This window comes from Garra rufa, chromosome 4 (genome assembly GCF_049309525.1).
Source record: "Garra rufa chromosome 4, GarRuf1.0, whole genome shotgun sequence".
Lineage (NCBI taxonomy): Eukaryota > Metazoa > Chordata > Actinopteri > Cypriniformes > Cyprinidae > Garra > Garra rufa.
This window is the reverse complement of record NC_133364.1, coordinates 11,262,798-11,280,631: the sequence shown is the minus strand read 5'-3', so window position 1 is coordinate 11,280,631 and position 17,834 is coordinate 11,262,798. Positions and strand designations below refer to the sequence as shown.

The following is a 17,834-nucleotide window of genomic DNA, read 5'->3' as shown; positions in this document are numbered from 1 at the left end:
TGTTGGGTTCACTTAGAAACAAGCCACGGAATGAGTTAGACAGAAGGAAATTGCATCATACCTGGGATCGGCAGACCTCCGAAAGTTATGTTAACGTCATATTCTCCAGGAGTGAAAGGAATATATTCTACGCTACAGCTGCCATCTTTGTTATCTTTACAAGACATCTTAGCTTCTGACGGACCCTCGATGGCCAATCCAAGACCACCTGTGCCAGCACCCCTGAAAGAGAGGAAAACAGGCCTGTTCACAACCAGTCTAAAGCATGCAAACACAGGTTAAACTAGCAAACCAGATTTGATTTACAACTATTCATATGTGACCCTGGACCACAAAACCAGTCTTAAGTAGCACAGGTATATTTGTAGCAATAGCCACCGATACATTGTATGGGTCAAATTGATCGATTTTTCTTTTATGCCAAAAATCATTAGAATATTAAGTAAAGATCATGTTCCATAAAGATATGTTGTAAATATATCATGCATTGCTAAAAAATCTCAATTGCACAACTTAAACTCTTATTAAAGGAGATTTAGATTTTTTTTTTGCACCCTCAGATTCCAGATTTTCAAATCTCAGTTTCAAAAAATGTACTCTTATGAATGGTTTTCTACTCCAGGGTCACATATACTGCTCAATTTTTTTTAATTTTAGGGTTCACTCTTTTCCCTAAAAAGCATCTTCAATTGCATAAAACAATGGCTCATAGCATGTGTTTCAGACATGTTTTTGACTCAATGTTTCCAAATTAGCCCATTCCAGAACATGTTCATGTTCAACAACAAGATTTTGTAGAAATATGCACCTGGTTTCCACAGTAAAGCGGTTGGGTTTGTTGACCAGACCCTCTTCCAGACCAGGACCATAGGCACGTACACGGCTGGGATCACAACCTTCGGTTACCGCCACCCTAAATGGGCTCTTGGGCACAGGTACGTCATCATACAACACTTCTATCAGATGCACACCTAGACAAAGACAAATATAACATCATATTACATCTCTTTGATCTATAAATATGATGCTGGACGTACTTTCTCATTCTGGCAAGCTCTAATCTGATTGGCTGATTTTAAAGGTGCCTCAATGCATCTTGTCCTGTCTCAGAACTGCCTAAGAACTATGGCCATAAAAGGAAAGGGCCTGTTTTTTTATTTTTCTCTTAATCGATAGTTGTGATGGAATATTATCAAGACATCAGGGGAAAACAGACATCAGCAGTCTCTGCTGAAAACACAATGAACAATGAATGAATTTCCATCTTACAACACTGACCTCCACACAGAATGATCAATACAGCAGCCGTGCTCAGAATAAAAGACAGCTCTGCGTGCGTGTGTGTGTGTGTGTGTGTGTGTGTGTGTGTGAGTGTGTCCCATGATTCTCAGAGAGAAAAAGGAGGTTCAGTTTATAAATGCCAACATGGCCTGTTAAATTAATGAAGACGGTGAACAAACAGGCTAGCTTCAGTCAGCATTAAGTTAAGCAGTGTGAAAGTAAAAATGACAGGCTTTATGCTTAATGTGTATGAATAACATTTTTTTGATCAGGCCCCTTGCAATTTCTACTAGGGCTGCTCTCGACTAAAGACTTTTCTGGTGGACGAGTAGTCGTTGATTTCAAGCATTAGTCGACTATTAGTCAAACATTTATTAATAAACCATATAAATCAATAGAATGAGCCTTTAATTGCCTACATAGTCTAATAAGCGCTTAAGTGCATGCAAATATAGTAATTATGACTTTGTCAGGGAAAAACAGCAAAGAGCCTGCATTAACGTTTTAATAATTTATTGATAAACTAGTGCTTTCTTAATTTTTGGCTTAAGAGATGAAGCAAGTATACAGTCGTGGCCAAAAGTTTTGAGAATGACACAAATATTAGTTTTCACAAAGTTTGCTGCTGAACTGCTTTTAGATCTTTGTTTCAGTTGTTTCTGTGATGTACTGAAATATAATTACAAGCACTTCATACGTTTCAAAGGCTTTTATCAACAATTGCATGACATTTATGCAAAGAGTCAGTATTTGCAGTGTTGGCCATTCTTTTTCAGGACCTCTGCAATTCGACTGGGCATGCTCTCAATCAACTTCTGGGCCAAATCCTGACAGATAGCAACCCATTCTTTCATAATCACTTCTTGGAGTTTGTCAGAATTAGTGGGTTTTTGTTTGTCCACCCGCCTCTTGAGGATTGACCACAAATTCTCATTGGGATTAAGATCTGGGGAGTTTCCAGGCCATGGACCCAAAATTTCAACGTTTTGGTCCCCGAGCCACTTAGTTATCACTTTTGTTCTTCACCAAACTGTTGTTGGATTGTTGGAAGAAGTTGCTGTTGGAGGGTGTTTTGGAACCATTCTTTATTCATGGCTGTGTTTTTGGACAAAATTGTGAGTGAGCCCACTCCCTTGGATGAGAAGCAACCCCACACATGAATGGTCTCAGGATGCTTTACTGTTGGCGTCATGCAGGACTGATGGTAGCGCTCACCTTTTCTTCTCCGGACAAGCCTTTTTCCAGATGCCCCAAACAATCGGAAAGAGGCTTCATCGGAGAATATGACTTTGCCCCAGTCCTCAGCAGTCCATTCGCCATACTTTTTGCAGTAGATCTGTCCCTGATGTTTTTTTGGAGAGAAGTGGCTTCTTTGCTGCCCTTCTTGACACCAGGCCATCTTCCTAAAGTCTTCACCTCACTGTGCGTGCAGATGCGCTCACACCTGCCTGCTGCCATTCCTGAGCAAGCTCTGCACTGGTGGCACTCCGATCCCGCAGCTGAATCCTCTTTAGGAGACGATCCTGGCGCTTGCTGGACTTTCTTGGACGCCCTGAAGCCAACTTATCAAGAATTGAACCTCTTTCCTTGAAGTTCTTGATGATCCTATAAATAGTTGATTTAGGTGCAATCTTAGTAGTAATATCCTTGCCTGTGAAGCCATTTTTATGCAACGCAATGATGGCTGCACGCGTTTCTTTGCAGGTCACCATGGTTAACAATGGAAGAACAATGATTTCAAGCATCACCCTCCTTTTAACATGTCAAGTCTGCCATTCTAACCCAATCAGCCTGACATAATGATCTCCAGCCTTGTGCTCGTCAACATTCTCACCTGAGTTAACAAGACGATTACTGAAATGATCTCAGCAGGTCCTTTAATGAAAGCAATGAAATGCAGTGGAAAGTTTTTTTTTTTTTCGGGATTAAGTTCATTTTCATGGCAAAGAAGGACTATGCAATTCATCTGTTCACTCTTCATAACATTCTGGAGTATATGCAAATTTCTATTATAAAAACTTAAGCAGCAACTTTTCCAATATTTATGTAATTCTCAAAGCTTTTGGCCATGACTGTACACAGAGTTTTGAAGTTTTGTGCTCAAATTTAGACAGACGAAGACAGCAGAAAGCGCATCCTATTTGCTTTAATTATTTTATAAAAGCGCAAAGTTTCGTTGTTATTGTGAGTGCATGCAAATAAACAGAGTCTTTACCGATTCAAAGATGTATTTATTTTATCTGTATGAGCAAACTGGATATCTTACCATCCTCATATGCTGTGTACTCCACTCTATAAGTCCCATCTCCTTTGTCGGTGATGTACGCATCAGTGTTGGCACCAGAAGGGTTAACAATACGAACTTTGATATGGTTTCCACCAATCTTGCTGTGAACCCGAGTGTCAACGACAAAGTGTGTAGTGACCTCTCTGAGTACCCCTGTGAAAATACACCAGGTTTGAAGCACAATGGTACTAAACACAAGAACATTTACAGTAGATGGGCCTTCTTACCTCTGGGTTCCACTCCTGGACCGTAGACCTTGATTCCACTTGTATCCAGAGCAGGATCTACTTGCACCCTTGCAGGGAACTTTGGCACTGCATGTCCTCCGTATTTAATTGTAATAGTGTACATTCCATGGAAAGGAGGGATGTAGGTGATAGAATATGTTCCATCGCTATTATTCTGGACGTGAACCTCAGCCTGAGCCCCTGAATCTGAAATGATCTCGATGGTGAGCTCTGCCTCTCCTGCTTTAGAGCAGTCCACTGTGAACGATGCCGCTTCATCAACCTTTCCTTTTTCCAGGCCCGGCCCGCTAGCTGTAACCTTGCTGGGGTCGAAGACAGACTGCACCATGGCTTTGAAAGGAGAACCAGGGATGTGAGCATCAGCAAACAGAATGTTGATGGAATACTCTCCAGGCTCAGTGGGGAGATAGGACACCGAGCAAGATCCGTCTCCATTGTCCTGGCACTCAATTTTTGCTTCGCATGGGCCCTCCACAGTCAGGCCGAGACCCCCTGTACCCGCGCCTTTGGTGTCGATGGCAAACGGAGCAGGTTTACCCACAATACCTCCCTTCAGGCCAGGGCCATAGGCTCGCACCTTGAAGTAAAAATAAGACAAAGCTACTGTCAAGAAAGGATTTCGATAGCATACGAAATGATCAGACTAAATTTCACATAAACAATGTTTACATATAGTCCACAAGAGAAAATAACAGTTGCATTTATAATTTACATACGCTTGAATCTTAACGCTGTGTTGTTCCCTGAATGATTCAAATGCTGTTTTTTTTTAATAGTTGGTAATGAGTACCTTGCTTATCCTGAAGAGTTAAACTGCCTGCTGTTCTTCAGAATAAATCCTTCAGGTCCCACAAATTCTTTGGTTTGGCAGCATTTTTGTGTGTTTGAACCCTTTCCAACAATGACTGTGTGATTTTGAGATCCATGTTTTCACACTGAGGACAACTGAGGGACTCATATGCAACTATTACAGAAGGTTCAAACTCTCATTGATGCTCCAGAAGGAAACACAACGCATTAAGAGCTGGGGGTGAAAACTTTTGAACAGAATGGAGATTTGTACATTTTTCTTATTTTGCTTTAATATCATATTTTTCAGTTAGTACTGCCCTTCAGAAGCTACAGAAGATACCTACACGTTTTCCAGAAGACAAAATAAGTTTAACCTGATCTTTAAATCCGAAAAGTTAATGAATTATGTTTCCTTCTGGAGCATCAATGAGCATTTGAACCTTTTGTAATAGTTGCATATGAGTCACTCAGTTGTCCTTAGTGTCATAAATCATACAGTAATTGTTGGAAAGGGTTTAAATACACGAAAATGCTGAAAAACCAAAGAATTTGTGGGTCCTAAAGGATTTTTCTGAAAAACAGCAGGCAGTTTAACTGTTCAGGACAAACAAGGGACTCATGAACAACTATCGCTAAACAAAAAAACACAGCTGTGTATGTGTATGTAAACATTTGAACAGGGTCATTTTTTTCAACTGTTATTTTATATCGTGGACTATATGCAAATGCCTTTATGTGAAATATCTTATTCAAGTCAGTACTAAACAAAAAATTGCAATAATTTTGTAAGATTCCCTTTGATTTTGCTAAAAAAAAAAAAATCATTTTGCAGATTCTGCAAGGTGTGTGTAAACTTTTGACTTTAACTATACATGTGGTACATGCTGTAAGAAGAATAATAGATTCCAGAGCTCTGGATATTAAAAATTCATGCACATCTAAGGTGAAATGGCCACTCCGGGTGTGCATCAAAATTTTAATAATTCACCAGTCCAACATGCTTCAACATTACTAGAAGACAGTCCAACATTTTTCAATCATCTCTATCCATTTATGGTCAGAGATTTGTATCTGTTTCATTAATTAGCAGGCAAACTACCTAATGATTCTCCGTCAGATCCAGTGACAGAGAATGGAACAGCCATTCCACATGTGGATAAAGTACCTTGTTTGGCACACTACACTCGAGTTCACCTTTTTCTTGACAGATTAATTAAACACAACTTGTCCTGTAATAATTTCCCTCAATGGCTAAATGGATTCTTCACTGACACAACTCATAAACAACCTAGAGCATCTGGCTTAAGGAAAAGAAAAACCCTTACTGGAACAATCCAGCCCTGTAGAGAACAGGCAACAAACAAAAATTAAATTAAATTAAATTAAATTAAATTAGTTGACATTGGAATCAGCATTCCTGGAATTGACTACTTCAAAAGGAAAAAAAATCTTGCACTGAGAATCAAGAAATGTTGTTTTACAAAATCTGGCTTTAGTTTAGTTAGAACATTCTGACTCTGCTTAGTGGCTCATAAACTCTCTGAAGGTCTCTCTGATTTGCGAAAATCCTAAAATACATTCCATGTTTCTCCTCACAGCAGCTCTTAGTATGTTTGTAGCCCTAAGCTTGAGAAAGAATCTTATTTGTGACTCCTACCTTTGAGGGATCTGGAGGCATCACTCCCTCCACCGTGAAAGGACTCCCAGGCACTGGGTTCCCATCATAGCTGATGTCCACTTTGTAAGGCCCCTCTTCCGGAGGAATGTACTTAACAGTATGCACCTCATTGGATGCTCCGGATTCAACCTTGCACGGGATTGGCCGGCGAGAAGGTGAGGTAATCTTGACATCCAACTTTCCTTGACCTCCCGCTCCACGAGTATTAACGGTAAACTCCTCATCTTTTCCTACATCCACTTCTAAACACATAGGCATACAAAAGATGTCCAATAAATACAACCAACACCGCTAGAACTTCATTTTTAACACATTAACTATTGTGAACTTACTGTTGTTGAGTCCTTGAACTTTGACTTTGTTGAGATCCAAAGGAGGAGCAACAGAGATGGTAAAAGGGCTTTTGGGGATGGGGTCACCACCATGGCACACAGATATGCTCATGTTACCCTGAATTAGAAAATTAAGTAAAGATCATGTTCCACGAAAGATATTTCGTAAATTGCCTACTGTAAATATATCAAAACTTAATTTTTGATTAGTAATATGCATTGCTAAATACTTAATTTGGACAACTTTAAAGGCGATTTTCTCAATATTTAGTTTAGCCACCATCAGATTCCAGATTTTCAAATAGTTGTCTAGGTGTCTATTTATATGAACGGCAACCCAGTGTTGAAGTGTCTCACCTGCTGTAACGCAGTGTAACGCACAGTAAAAGAATAGTCATGGTTATCAATGATCTCAAAGTCACTGACGGCTTCTCCTTTCCCGGCTGCTGTGAATTGAACCTCAGGTGTGGCCTTGCCTGCTCCTTTAGTGTAGATCGTGAAGTGGGTCGGTTTGCCCACTTCCACCCCTGCGACAAAAACACATTACATGAAGATGGATAAGCATTTCCCTACTATTTTTTTTTTTAATTTCAGTCATTGACAATCAAACTGACCTGTCTTGTTGAGTCCGGGACCCTCTGCTTTCACCTTATTGGCATCATGGGATGGATCGACTTTGATACGGAAGGGGCTGATTGGAATTTCCTGTTAATTCATTGAAAAGTGCATTTATAGATCTCAAATTGCATAGAAAAAATGTTAACATTATTGACTGAGACTCACTTGATCAGCAAATAGCACCATGATGGTGTAGCGTCCAGCTCCAGGGGGCGTATACTTCACTGTGAATGTGTCATTGTCATTTTTAATGATGTCAAAATCAATATCTGCTTCGGCAGGTCCAACCACGCCAGGAGCACACTTAATCCCAATGCTGACATCTCCTAAAAAGCCAGAACAGAAGGGCGAAGAGAAATTGTGAGAGTAGTTTTGAAAGACGTTTGGATAACGCCAACAACCGTGTTTGTTCTGACCTTGTCCGGCCTCACTGCAATCCACAGTGAAGTATGTGGGTTCGTTGGCCTTCAGGCCAGTCTTCTCCACTCCTGGTCCATGAACCTTCACGTTCTCTGGGTGACTGCCTTCTCCAATGGTCACCTGAGAAATGTAGAAAGACCGTAGATGCATCTTGTAAAACCGAAAACTTAAAGCTTTTGGAGAACAGTGGTTCTTGTAAAGCTATGATCCAATATGGAATCTATGATCTAACATAGTTGTGTAAATAGAAAGTGTGAAACCTAACGCTGGAAAAATGTGGTCATGGACTTTCATTGAAAAGCAGAGCTTGTTGTAGATCCAGTTTATGGAAGTTCTTGACAAACAGCAATGTAAAAATGTCATCAGCTGGCTGAAGTCTCACCCTGAATGGACTGTTGGGAACGTTGACCTCTCCCCAAGTGATTATGATAGTGTGTTTAATGGGTTTGGTGGGTATGTAGACGCAGAAGTATGTGCTGTCTCCATTATCTGTGATCTGGATGTCGATGGGGAAGCCCTCTGAGTCCTTGAATAAAAGATGGACAGAAATGTTTTTGCACCAGTGAAGTGAGACATAAGACATCTTAGATTTGAATAAAAAACTACCTGAGCGTAAATCTGAAGATGTCCTCTTCCAGCTCCACAGGCGTCGATTGTAAACTCAGCAGGTTTGTTTACAATGCACCCAGTTGGTTCTAACCCGGGTCCGTAGCACTTAACCTGCATAAACATGTTCGTTTAGGTTAATTTAGTTATGGAAGCCATTTAATATTCCCAAGGAATGTGCAATCACTACTGGCGTACCTTCTCAGGAAAGACGTCATTGGCTGCAGGGAGGATGTGAGCCATAAAGGGGCTGTCTTTGATATCTTCATCATCGCATATGACATGGACCGCATAGTCGCCAGGTTCGGTAGGCCAGTATAAAACATCACAAGATCCATCTCCCTTATCATCACACTCTATCTTAGCCTGCGATGGGCCTTCGATGGAGAAACCTGTGCATGGAACGAGTTTTCAACCATTACCCAAGCATCTTCTCACATTGTAAACAAGGTGTTGATAGCTCTAGCCCTCGAGGTCCACTTTTCTGCACAGCTTAGCTCCAACCTTGATCAAACTCACCTGCCTGTAAGTTTCTAGTAAGCCTGAAGGCCCTGTTTAGCTTGTTCAGGTGTGTTTGATTAGGGTTGGAGCTAAACTCTGTGAGAAGAGAAGATCTGCATAAACAGTGGCTCAGTGATGTTAAAGAAGATTCTTACCAAGAGTTCCAACCTCAGTGCCGATGGCCTCGACCACAAAGTCAGCTGATTTGCCCACCATGCCCGTCTCCAGGCCTGGACCCCAAGCCCTCACCTTTTGAGGGCCTGCATCTTCGCTTACGATCACCTCAAATGGGCTAAACACATTTTTGAAGAAGACATGCATATATTTATGTAGTGTGAAGACCGATCTTTGAGAAAAATATAATATAATTTTTTACATTTTTACTGAACTGTACCATAAATTTGTCCATTGCCCATTGTCCATTGACACATTTGCATAATAACATTCAGTTTTTAATTAAAAATATATAATTTAGGGATGTCACACCAAAGGATAACAAAACATAACACTTCTGTAGTGGTTCCAAAAATCTTAAACATTTGAACAATTCTGAGACAAAAATTGACCATGTGCACATGTTATAAGCTTGGCAGGGGGCTTCAGTAATATGATCATGAATGGGGTCCTTATACTAATTAAAGTTTTTTCTGGAATTGGCCGATTTAAAATCAGGATATGGTGTCACACGGAGACAAAGAGACAAAATGTACCAAGTTCCCACGCTTTCAGAAATATATGGACGAAAGAAAATGACTGCCATTTACTAAAATAGGCACTTGCACAATTATGCCAGAGGTATTTGTGAACACTTTTATGCATTTCTTTTTAATTTATGAAAGTTGTAATTTTTTGAACCATGGTTGAGACAGTCGCACCATTGGACAATTGTGAGATTTGCCTCAAAAATAAAAAAAATCGACAACAGGTCCATGTAGGACAAAGAAATGTTTAATCACTTACTGCATTTTAAATAACGTCATGTCAACAACCCCGGCATAATTATCTTTCTCACGTAACATTTCCAAGTATACAATGCCACAGTAAACTGTATACAATGCCACAGTAAACTGGTGGAGGTTTATAAGTGCCCTTACCTTCGGGGAATGGCGTGGCCACCCCAAGTAATGGTGATAATGTATTTTCCAGTGAAAATGGGGTAGTAATCACATTCATACACCCCGTCTCCCAGCTCTTGCACCTTCACAGGCTCATCGCCACCTCCTGCAAATGCAAAATTTAATTCAGACTAACTTTACAATGCAACATTCATTAAAACCAGTCAACAAATCAACAACTGATGCATGCATACTTGGCCCTTTGACTTGAACGCGTAGTTCTCCACTGCCTGCTCCCTTCGTGTACACCTTAAAATCAGCCACCTCCTTCACACGCACACCCTTAGGCTGCAGGCCTCGCCCGATGGCCCGACAAGCATTCGGGTTACTCGCTACAAAAAGGAAAGCGTGGTTATTCTTGATCTCACAAGGTAATACGTACAAATGCGAAGCAGGCTTACACACACATGAATGTTGATGAAGTTGTCAAAGTTAGTTATGCATATGGACCCAGCCAAAGGTACAAGCAATGAAGAATGACCAAAGAAAGAATGTTTCCTTTAAAAGCCTATGACAAAGCAATTAGTAATCTCATAAAGACCCCATTAGGAATGTAGCGAGAGCACTATAATGAAAACTACAGGCAAGCTGATCAGAGCTTATAAAAAGGCTTAAAATAAACACGATATTTGCAGTTAGAGACAAGAACCAGCTGTTAAGGATATAACCAAACTTTAACAATATTCTGCTTGAATAATAATTTTAATATGTGGCTTACTGTTGGGGTTTGGTGTTTAACACTAAGTTGGCTAATGAGCTCTGTTAGAGCAATAAAATGGCTATTAAAACAGTCTGGTTTTAACGGCCCTAAGTGCTTTCTCAGAATTGATCAAACAAGTGTCTGTTTCTTCCAGCGGGGGATAAAAAGGCAGACAAAAAGTCTACAAGGTAAATCGTGTTACTTGAATACTTAATAAGTTAAAGGTACTTAATTGTATAATTGTTTCGGTTAAGGAAAGTCATGTTAAGATAGATAATCAAAGCATTCCCATTCACCAAGTTAGTATTTATAAAGCGACACAGGCAAGTCGAGCAACTGAGAAGATGATGACGATGATCATGATGACAATGATTGGATGAGGATGATGCTCTTTGAGATGAAGAAGACTGTATTAAACATCCAGACGGTCACTCAGACATTGGCTCTCTGATGCCAAATAAAGGTCTGGCATCTTAAATTTGAGATTTAGAATGCGGTTTAACAACTGTAGGTGTGAAATAGATCCAATGTCAGTTTGGGTTAAAGTGAATAGTTTAAACAAGGGCTGATATGATGCATTAAAGACTTGTTTGGTTTAAAACAATGTAAATTATGTCTCTTACTGAAATATGTAGTAGAAAACCCAAAAAATATTTACGTTATTTAAAAAATCTACTTTATTTGCACTCTGTGAGCTACTGACACTACTTGTTGGTATTTTTACCGCAACACAACTTTTTCGCCACAAGGAGTCTAAACGCCCCAGATATCAAGTATAATCCATGCTGAGAAACTCCTCCAAGTGTCAGCATCTTTACATGCTGCCAGGATGGCATCTAGCGTTTCTTGTCTCTGCTGTTTGTAAGCTCTTTCAGTAGCTGTGGTCTACTAAAAGCCTCAAAGGCATCAGGGCTGAAGTGGAGAGAACAAAGACGCAGGTCTTTAGGAAGTTTTATTTGTCCATAGGCATACTCCTATTCTTTTGTCCTCTTCTTATCGCTTGGAAAGCAGTCTTGCCACCCTTCGACTGAATATTACAACCAAAAGCAGCACAATAAGGCATTGTATCAGTAATTTATTTTCCAAGCTGCGGTTAAAAATAGACACAGGTAGCGTAAGTAGGTGCAACTATTTGACGTAAACAAAATAATGGCGCCCCATTGCTTTCCACTGATGTATGATTTGTTAGAAAAGGACAATATTTGGTCCGAGATACAACTCTCTATCTGAGGGTGCAAAAAGTGAAAATATTGAGAAAATTGAATGTAAAGTTGTCCAAATGAAGTTCCTAACAATGCATATTACTATATATCTTCATGGAACATGATCTTTACTTAATATCCTAATGATTTTTGGCATAAAAGAAAAATGTATCATTTTTTTTTTTTTTTATTGCTACAAATATACCCATGCTACTTAAGACGGGGTCACATATTTCAGTAAGAAACATCATTTATGTTATATCAAGCCATACAAGCCTTAATACCAAGGGTTTCCTTTAAACACACATTTAACACAAATAAAAAATAAAATAAACCATTTACAGTTAATTGTTTTGACTGATTTACATCTTCAGCCCTAATTTAAACCAGTTTGTTAATTTATTTCATTAATATTTTTAAACAATTGACTTGGTTAAATTTGTTAAATTCTGAATTATTACTAAATTCTACAAATTAGCAGAATCCAATTAAAAGCAATCCTGTTGCGCTGAGCGTCTGTTAAGTGATCGTCCAGTACCACCATTAAACAGTGGCTCTTTTTCTGCATCGGTTAAAACAAGACCAACAGCAGCATTCGCAGTCCTTGTCTAACCCTCTTCTTAATTTCATTCACACCCTCACGTCTACTCACACACACTTTCATCCCATCACTTCCTGTCTCTATCTGAGCATCCTATTGATTTTAGCTGCCCCAGAGGGCGAAGCGCCAGCGCATGCCAACGAGCCAGAGTGTGCGTGCCCGAGAGAGGACACGTCCAGGGTGAGGGGAGGAGAAGAGGAGACAAGAGGGAGGGGACCAAGCTCGAGCAGGCATCTGCCACGCCCCCCGGGTGGCCCGTACTAACTTGGTCGCCTGGGTTTGGGTGGTGTTGGGGGAGGCACTTTCTTGGCCTTTTCTGAGGGTGGCGTGCGTATAGACTGAGGGATTATGTGAACCGGGGAGCCGATCTGCCGGCCGCTCGGAAGAGCTAGAATGACACATACAGGCGAAAGAGGAGAAAGGAAACACAATAAAGCGTTTCGTCATCATCGGGAGGGTGGTGGATCCCTGGAGCAGTGAGCAACCGAGCTCAAACCAAACAACCTGGTCTCAGCCAGTGCCACAGAAAGCAGGTCTCTCTGGGACTTATCCAGTCCAGTATTAGCATGCTGTCAATCAAACTCTAAACTAATTAGAAGGGGGAAATAAGCTTTTTAGGTGCAATATGCCACAGCTGAAAAGATCAGCGTACTAAACATACTTGTCTTTTGATGCTGGCTTTAAACAACTTCTCAAAGCTGGTCTTTTCAGCAGAGGCAGAAAATTAAAATACTTGGCATGCTTTTAATGCAGCAAAAAACAACAAGGCTCAGGCAAAAACACACTTGTTGTTTTCTTGGTGCATTAGGAGTAGTTCACTTCCAGATCAAGAATTTACAGATAGTGTACTCACCCCCTTGTAATCCAAGATGTTCATGTCTTTCTTTCTTGAGTTGTAAAGAAATTATGCTTTTTAAGGGAAACCATAAACAGAGATCTATGGTGCCCCTGAGTTTGAACTTCCAAGATGCAATTTAAATGCAGCTTCAAAGCGCTTTAAACGATCCCAGCTGAGGAAGAAGGGTCTTATCTAGCAAAACAATCGGTTATTTTCTAAAAATAAATTAAGATTTATATACCTGTTTACCGCAAACACTTGTCTTGGTCAAGCTCTGCATAAACTCTGTGTATTCTGGTTCATGACAGTTAGGGTATGTTGAAAAACTCCCATCTCATTTTCTCCTCCAACTTCAAAAAATGAAGATTGGAGTTTTTTCGATCTACCCTAACTTTCAGAAACAGGAATACATAGAGTTTACGCAGAGCTAGACCAAGATGAGCGTTTGCGGTTAAAAAGTATATAAATTGTCTTTTTTTTTAAATAACTGATTGTTTTGCTAGATAAGACCATTCTTCCTTGGCTGGGATCATTTAAAGCCCTTTGAAGCTGCATTTAAACTCCATTTTGGAGGTTCAAACTCAGAGGCACCATAGAAGTCCACTATATGGAGAGAAATTCTGAAATGTTTTCCTCAAAAAACATAATTTCTTTACAACTCAAGAAAGAAAGACATGAATATCTTGGATGACAAAGGGGTGAGTACATTATCTGTAAATTTTTGTTCTGGAAGTGAACTACTCCTTTAACTGCCTTGGTGTTAAATAACAATATGACTGTAAAAAGATTTACAGAACATCTAATTTATCACGTAACATATTTTTTTTCAAGGAATTAAGATTGCAAAGTGAGGACATGGGTCTCACCCTCTGATATGTGGACAGTGAAAGGGCTTCTAGGTATCTGCTGGCCAGCGAATGTCACATATATAGTGTGAGGGCCCTCCAAAATGGGGCCGTACGTGCAGCGGAAAACACTGTCGCCCTTGTTTTCCAGAATGATCTCCACTGTGTCTCTGCGGCCCTGAGAGTCCACAATGATCACACCGACATCGCCTGCTCCCGCACCTGAGGAGTCACAAATAACATACAGATCTTTGACTAGTTTCTAGTCTCAGAGTAAACAGCAAGAGGCATCATTTCCCTGACATTACCTGCTGTGTAGATGTCAAAGTAAGTGGGTTTGTTGGCCACATTGCCCACCGGTTCCAAACCTGGCCCACGGGCCTGAACCTTGTTCGGGTCTCCCAGTGCTTTAGACACATTTACCATGAAAGGGCTCTTGTCAATGTCCTGTCCAGCAAACAACACCTTCACCTGAAGAAGAAAAGGTACAATTACAAGCTGTACAAAACTGGTCTCTGCTATCAAGACCTAAGATAACCTTGGAAATATGACAGCAAAATGACAACAAAAGCCACTGTGCGGTCATTGCTTATTATTAAATCGGTACCTTATGCAGACCCTCCACCTTCGGGACATAGACCACAGAGTAGCTCCTGTTCCTGTCATTGTTGGGAATTACTCTTGCCTGTGAAAAAGGACATATTAGTAAGATATTCGCCAGTTAGATGTTAAAACAGTTTTATTTTCTTGTGTATCCCTGCAGCTATATTAATAAGACTCAAGTATCTTATTCTCATTCAATAACAAAAAAAAAAGAAATGTGTTATTATTAAATGTGACCCTGGACCACAAAACCAGTCTTAAGGAGCACAGGTATATTTGTAGCAATAGCCAACAAAACATTGTATGGGTCTAAATTTTTTATTAAGTAAGGATCATATTTTGATAATTCCCTACCATAAATATGTCAAAACTTAATTTTTGATTAGTAATATACATTGCTAAGAACTTCAACTGGACAACTTCAAAGGTGATTATCTCAATATTTAGATTTTCTTTGCACCCTCAGATTCCAAATACTCAAATAGTTGTATTTCGGCCAAATATTGTCCTATCCTAACAAAGATGATGTGTCAATATCAATAAAAAATTACCCTTGTGAGTCGTTTTGTGGTCCAGGGTCACATATATCATCTGAAAACTGAATAATTTGAAGGATGGGACAATATTTGGTCGAGATACAACTATTAGAAAATCGGGAATGTTGCAAAAAAAAATGTAAATATTAAAAGAATAGCCTTTAAAGTTGTCCAAATGAAGTTCTTAGCAATGCATATTACTAATCAAAAATTTAATTTTGATATATTTATGGTAGGAAATTTACAAAATGTCTTCATGGAACATGATCTTTACCTAATTGTTTTGTAATTCTTTTTATTCCATTTTAAACAATATAATCTTTTAAAAACAATGAAATAATCAATATATTAGGGCTGGGACACGATTAATCGCGATTAATCGCATCCAAAATAAAAGTTTATGTTAACATACTAAATGTGTGTTTACTGTGTATATTTATTATGTATATATAAATACACACACATACATGTAAAGCCTTTAAAAATACTTATATGTGTGGATAGTTATATTTGTATTTAATTTAGATTATATATAGAATTATAAATATTTTATTTATTTTAATTTAATTTTTATTTTCAGTTTTCTTTAATATACATGTTTGTGTGTGTATTTATACATACATTATATATACACACAGTAAACACACATTTAGTATGTTAACATAAACTTTTATTTTGGATGCGATTAATCGCGATTAATCGTGTCCCAGCCCTACAATATATTTAAATCCATATTCGTTTTAATAAATGTATGTTCATTTTGTATGTTTATTTAGTGAAGAGATAAACAGCTATGAACTTAAACTGTATGAAATATAGGTTCATTTATTTCATTTTATTTTTATTTAGTGTCTATTTAGTAAGGACACCCCATATATACGTGGTACTCTTGCGCACAAAAAGTATTTTTAATGTCACCATGGATGTCACAATAACTATTTTAACAAAGTCCTTCATATCTTTCTGTTTCTTGTCTATGCAGGGTCAGAAAGTTCTCGCGTTTCATCAAAAATATCTTAATTTGTGCTGGAACGACATAAGGGAGAATTTAAATTTTTAGGTGAACTATCCCTTTCAACTTATTTTGACAATAAAAGAACTTTGATGAGTTCAAAAATGACCTCTTCTGTGTGGCCCTCTGGATCCTCGATGTACACCAACACCTCTCCAAGCCCGGCCTCCACGGTCTCCACCACAAACTCAGCCGGTCTCAACACGACGTTACCTCTGGGCTCAATACCTATAGAGATATGCAAAGATGCAGAGGTTATTTCCTAATCACTGTCTGTCATTCAAAAGTGTTAACATCACCATCTCTCAGTCTCACCTGGGCCGTAGGCCTTGGCTCTCTTGGGGTGGAGGGTTTTAGACCGGAGTGGGGCACCAGGCTTGAGTTTGGCTTTGGGGAACTGAGACAGGTAGGTCATCACTGAGTGCTCATCCACATTAGGATCCACAATCTCCTCTGGAGCAATCACCTGGATGGACAAAGTGCAACTTTAGAGGTCAGAAGTCACATCTCTGAACTCTGGATGCCATTAGAGCAATATTTCTCAATTTAGCTCCTGGAGCAACTAGTTTAGAATGTCGTCCTCTACAAAAACACCTGATACAAGTCATTTTTTGAGTAGTACATTGACCTGTAATAGCTGCATCAGACAGCAAAACACCTATAATGTGCATTGCTGTTGCTCTCAAGAACAGGACTGAGACTTCGTTTGACATTTTCTTTGAATACCGTTACTGGCAAAATCGATCGATCGTCAGATATAAACACAACTCTAATATGTCATGGTCTAAGGCACAAAACTGGTGAAGTGCACTTAATGTTTTTAAAGCTGTGGAAAATATTTTCTGTCTCTCCTCTCCCCTCAGTCCCGTCTTTCATGTCCTACTGGTTAAGTGTCCTGCTATATTTAACGCTAGGCTGGAAGGTTAAGAGCTAACTGCAAATAGCTCTAAATGGTATTTAACACAGCAGAAAGACAGAAGTGGAGAAAGAACGAGAGACCAACAGGGACAGGAAAAGAAATATGCATCTTGTTATTAAAACCCATAATTTATCCTCTCCTGCTGCAGTGATAGTCTACACCAAAGCATTTGATTACCTATTGTTTTCTATCAATAGAAGTTGACTCTCTATTTATCTCAATAACACAAATTTATATTCTACTGTATTCTTTAAAATTTTTTAAAGTTTAAAATGTTTCTGCATTAAAGGCAGGGTTACTAAGGCTTTCAAAACTGATCTTTAGACCTGACTGTCTGTACTGTCATTTCAATATGTGTTTTTCAGGACAGATGCCGATACCGATTATTACAGATCAAGTAGACTGATAACCGATATTTTTAACCGATGTCTGGTGTAAAATGAAAATTCTTGTTAAAATTAAGACTAACAAGGGCTTTGACAAAAACTTTCTTTAAATGCTTTTAAATTGTTATTATTTTGAAATGAACAATACCGATAACCATAAAAATGCTTAATATCGGCACCGATAATCGGTCAACCCCTAATAAAAATAGATCTGTTTCCTTAATTTTCTGCTGTATCTGATGTTGACAGTGCAGTAAATATCTCATATGCACTACCTAAAAAAATGGCTCACCAAGACTACATTTATTTGACTA

At 39.1% G+C, this 17,834-nt stretch overlaps 1 protein-coding gene across 3 annotated transcripts in view; it reads right to left on the bottom strand.

Moving 5' to 3' along the window:
- Window positions 1-17,834, bottom strand: part of flncb (filamin C, gamma b (actin binding protein 280)) — an 80,949-nt gene that overhangs the window by 24,507 nt on the left and 38,608 nt on the right. For all 3 annotated transcript variants that reach the window (XM_073838642.1, XM_073838644.1, XM_073838643.1), the window contains exons 4-25: window positions 16,531-16,681; window positions 16,325-16,443; window positions 14,672-14,749; window positions 14,373-14,535; window positions 14,086-14,286; window positions 12,647-12,769; window positions 10,073-10,210; window positions 9,858-9,984; window positions 8,919-9,055; window positions 8,461-8,654; window positions 8,263-8,376; window positions 8,039-8,182; window positions 7,653-7,776; window positions 7,402-7,562; window positions 7,233-7,323; window positions 6,976-7,145; window positions 6,619-6,736; window positions 6,266-6,528; window positions 3,796-4,393; window positions 3,548-3,721; window positions 809-971; window positions 62-222 (exon numbers count right to left, since the gene is read on the bottom strand). In XM_073838642.1, the coding sequence (XP_073694743.1) occupies window positions 62-222; window positions 809-971; window positions 3,548-3,721; window positions 3,796-4,393; window positions 6,266-6,528; window positions 6,619-6,736; window positions 6,976-7,145; window positions 7,233-7,323; window positions 7,402-7,562; window positions 7,653-7,776; window positions 8,039-8,182; window positions 8,263-8,376; window positions 8,461-8,654; window positions 8,919-9,055; window positions 9,858-9,984; window positions 10,073-10,210; window positions 12,647-12,769; window positions 14,086-14,286; window positions 14,373-14,535; window positions 14,672-14,749; window positions 16,325-16,443; window positions 16,531-16,681 (3,712 nt within the window). The remainder of the gene's footprint in view (window positions 1-61; window positions 223-808; window positions 972-3,547; window positions 3,722-3,795; window positions 4,394-6,265; window positions 6,529-6,618; window positions 6,737-6,975; window positions 7,146-7,232; window positions 7,324-7,401; window positions 7,563-7,652; window positions 7,777-8,038; window positions 8,183-8,262; window positions 8,377-8,460; window positions 8,655-8,918; window positions 9,056-9,857; window positions 9,985-10,072; window positions 10,211-12,646; window positions 12,770-14,085; window positions 14,287-14,372; window positions 14,536-14,671; window positions 14,750-16,324; window positions 16,444-16,530; window positions 16,682-17,834) is intronic.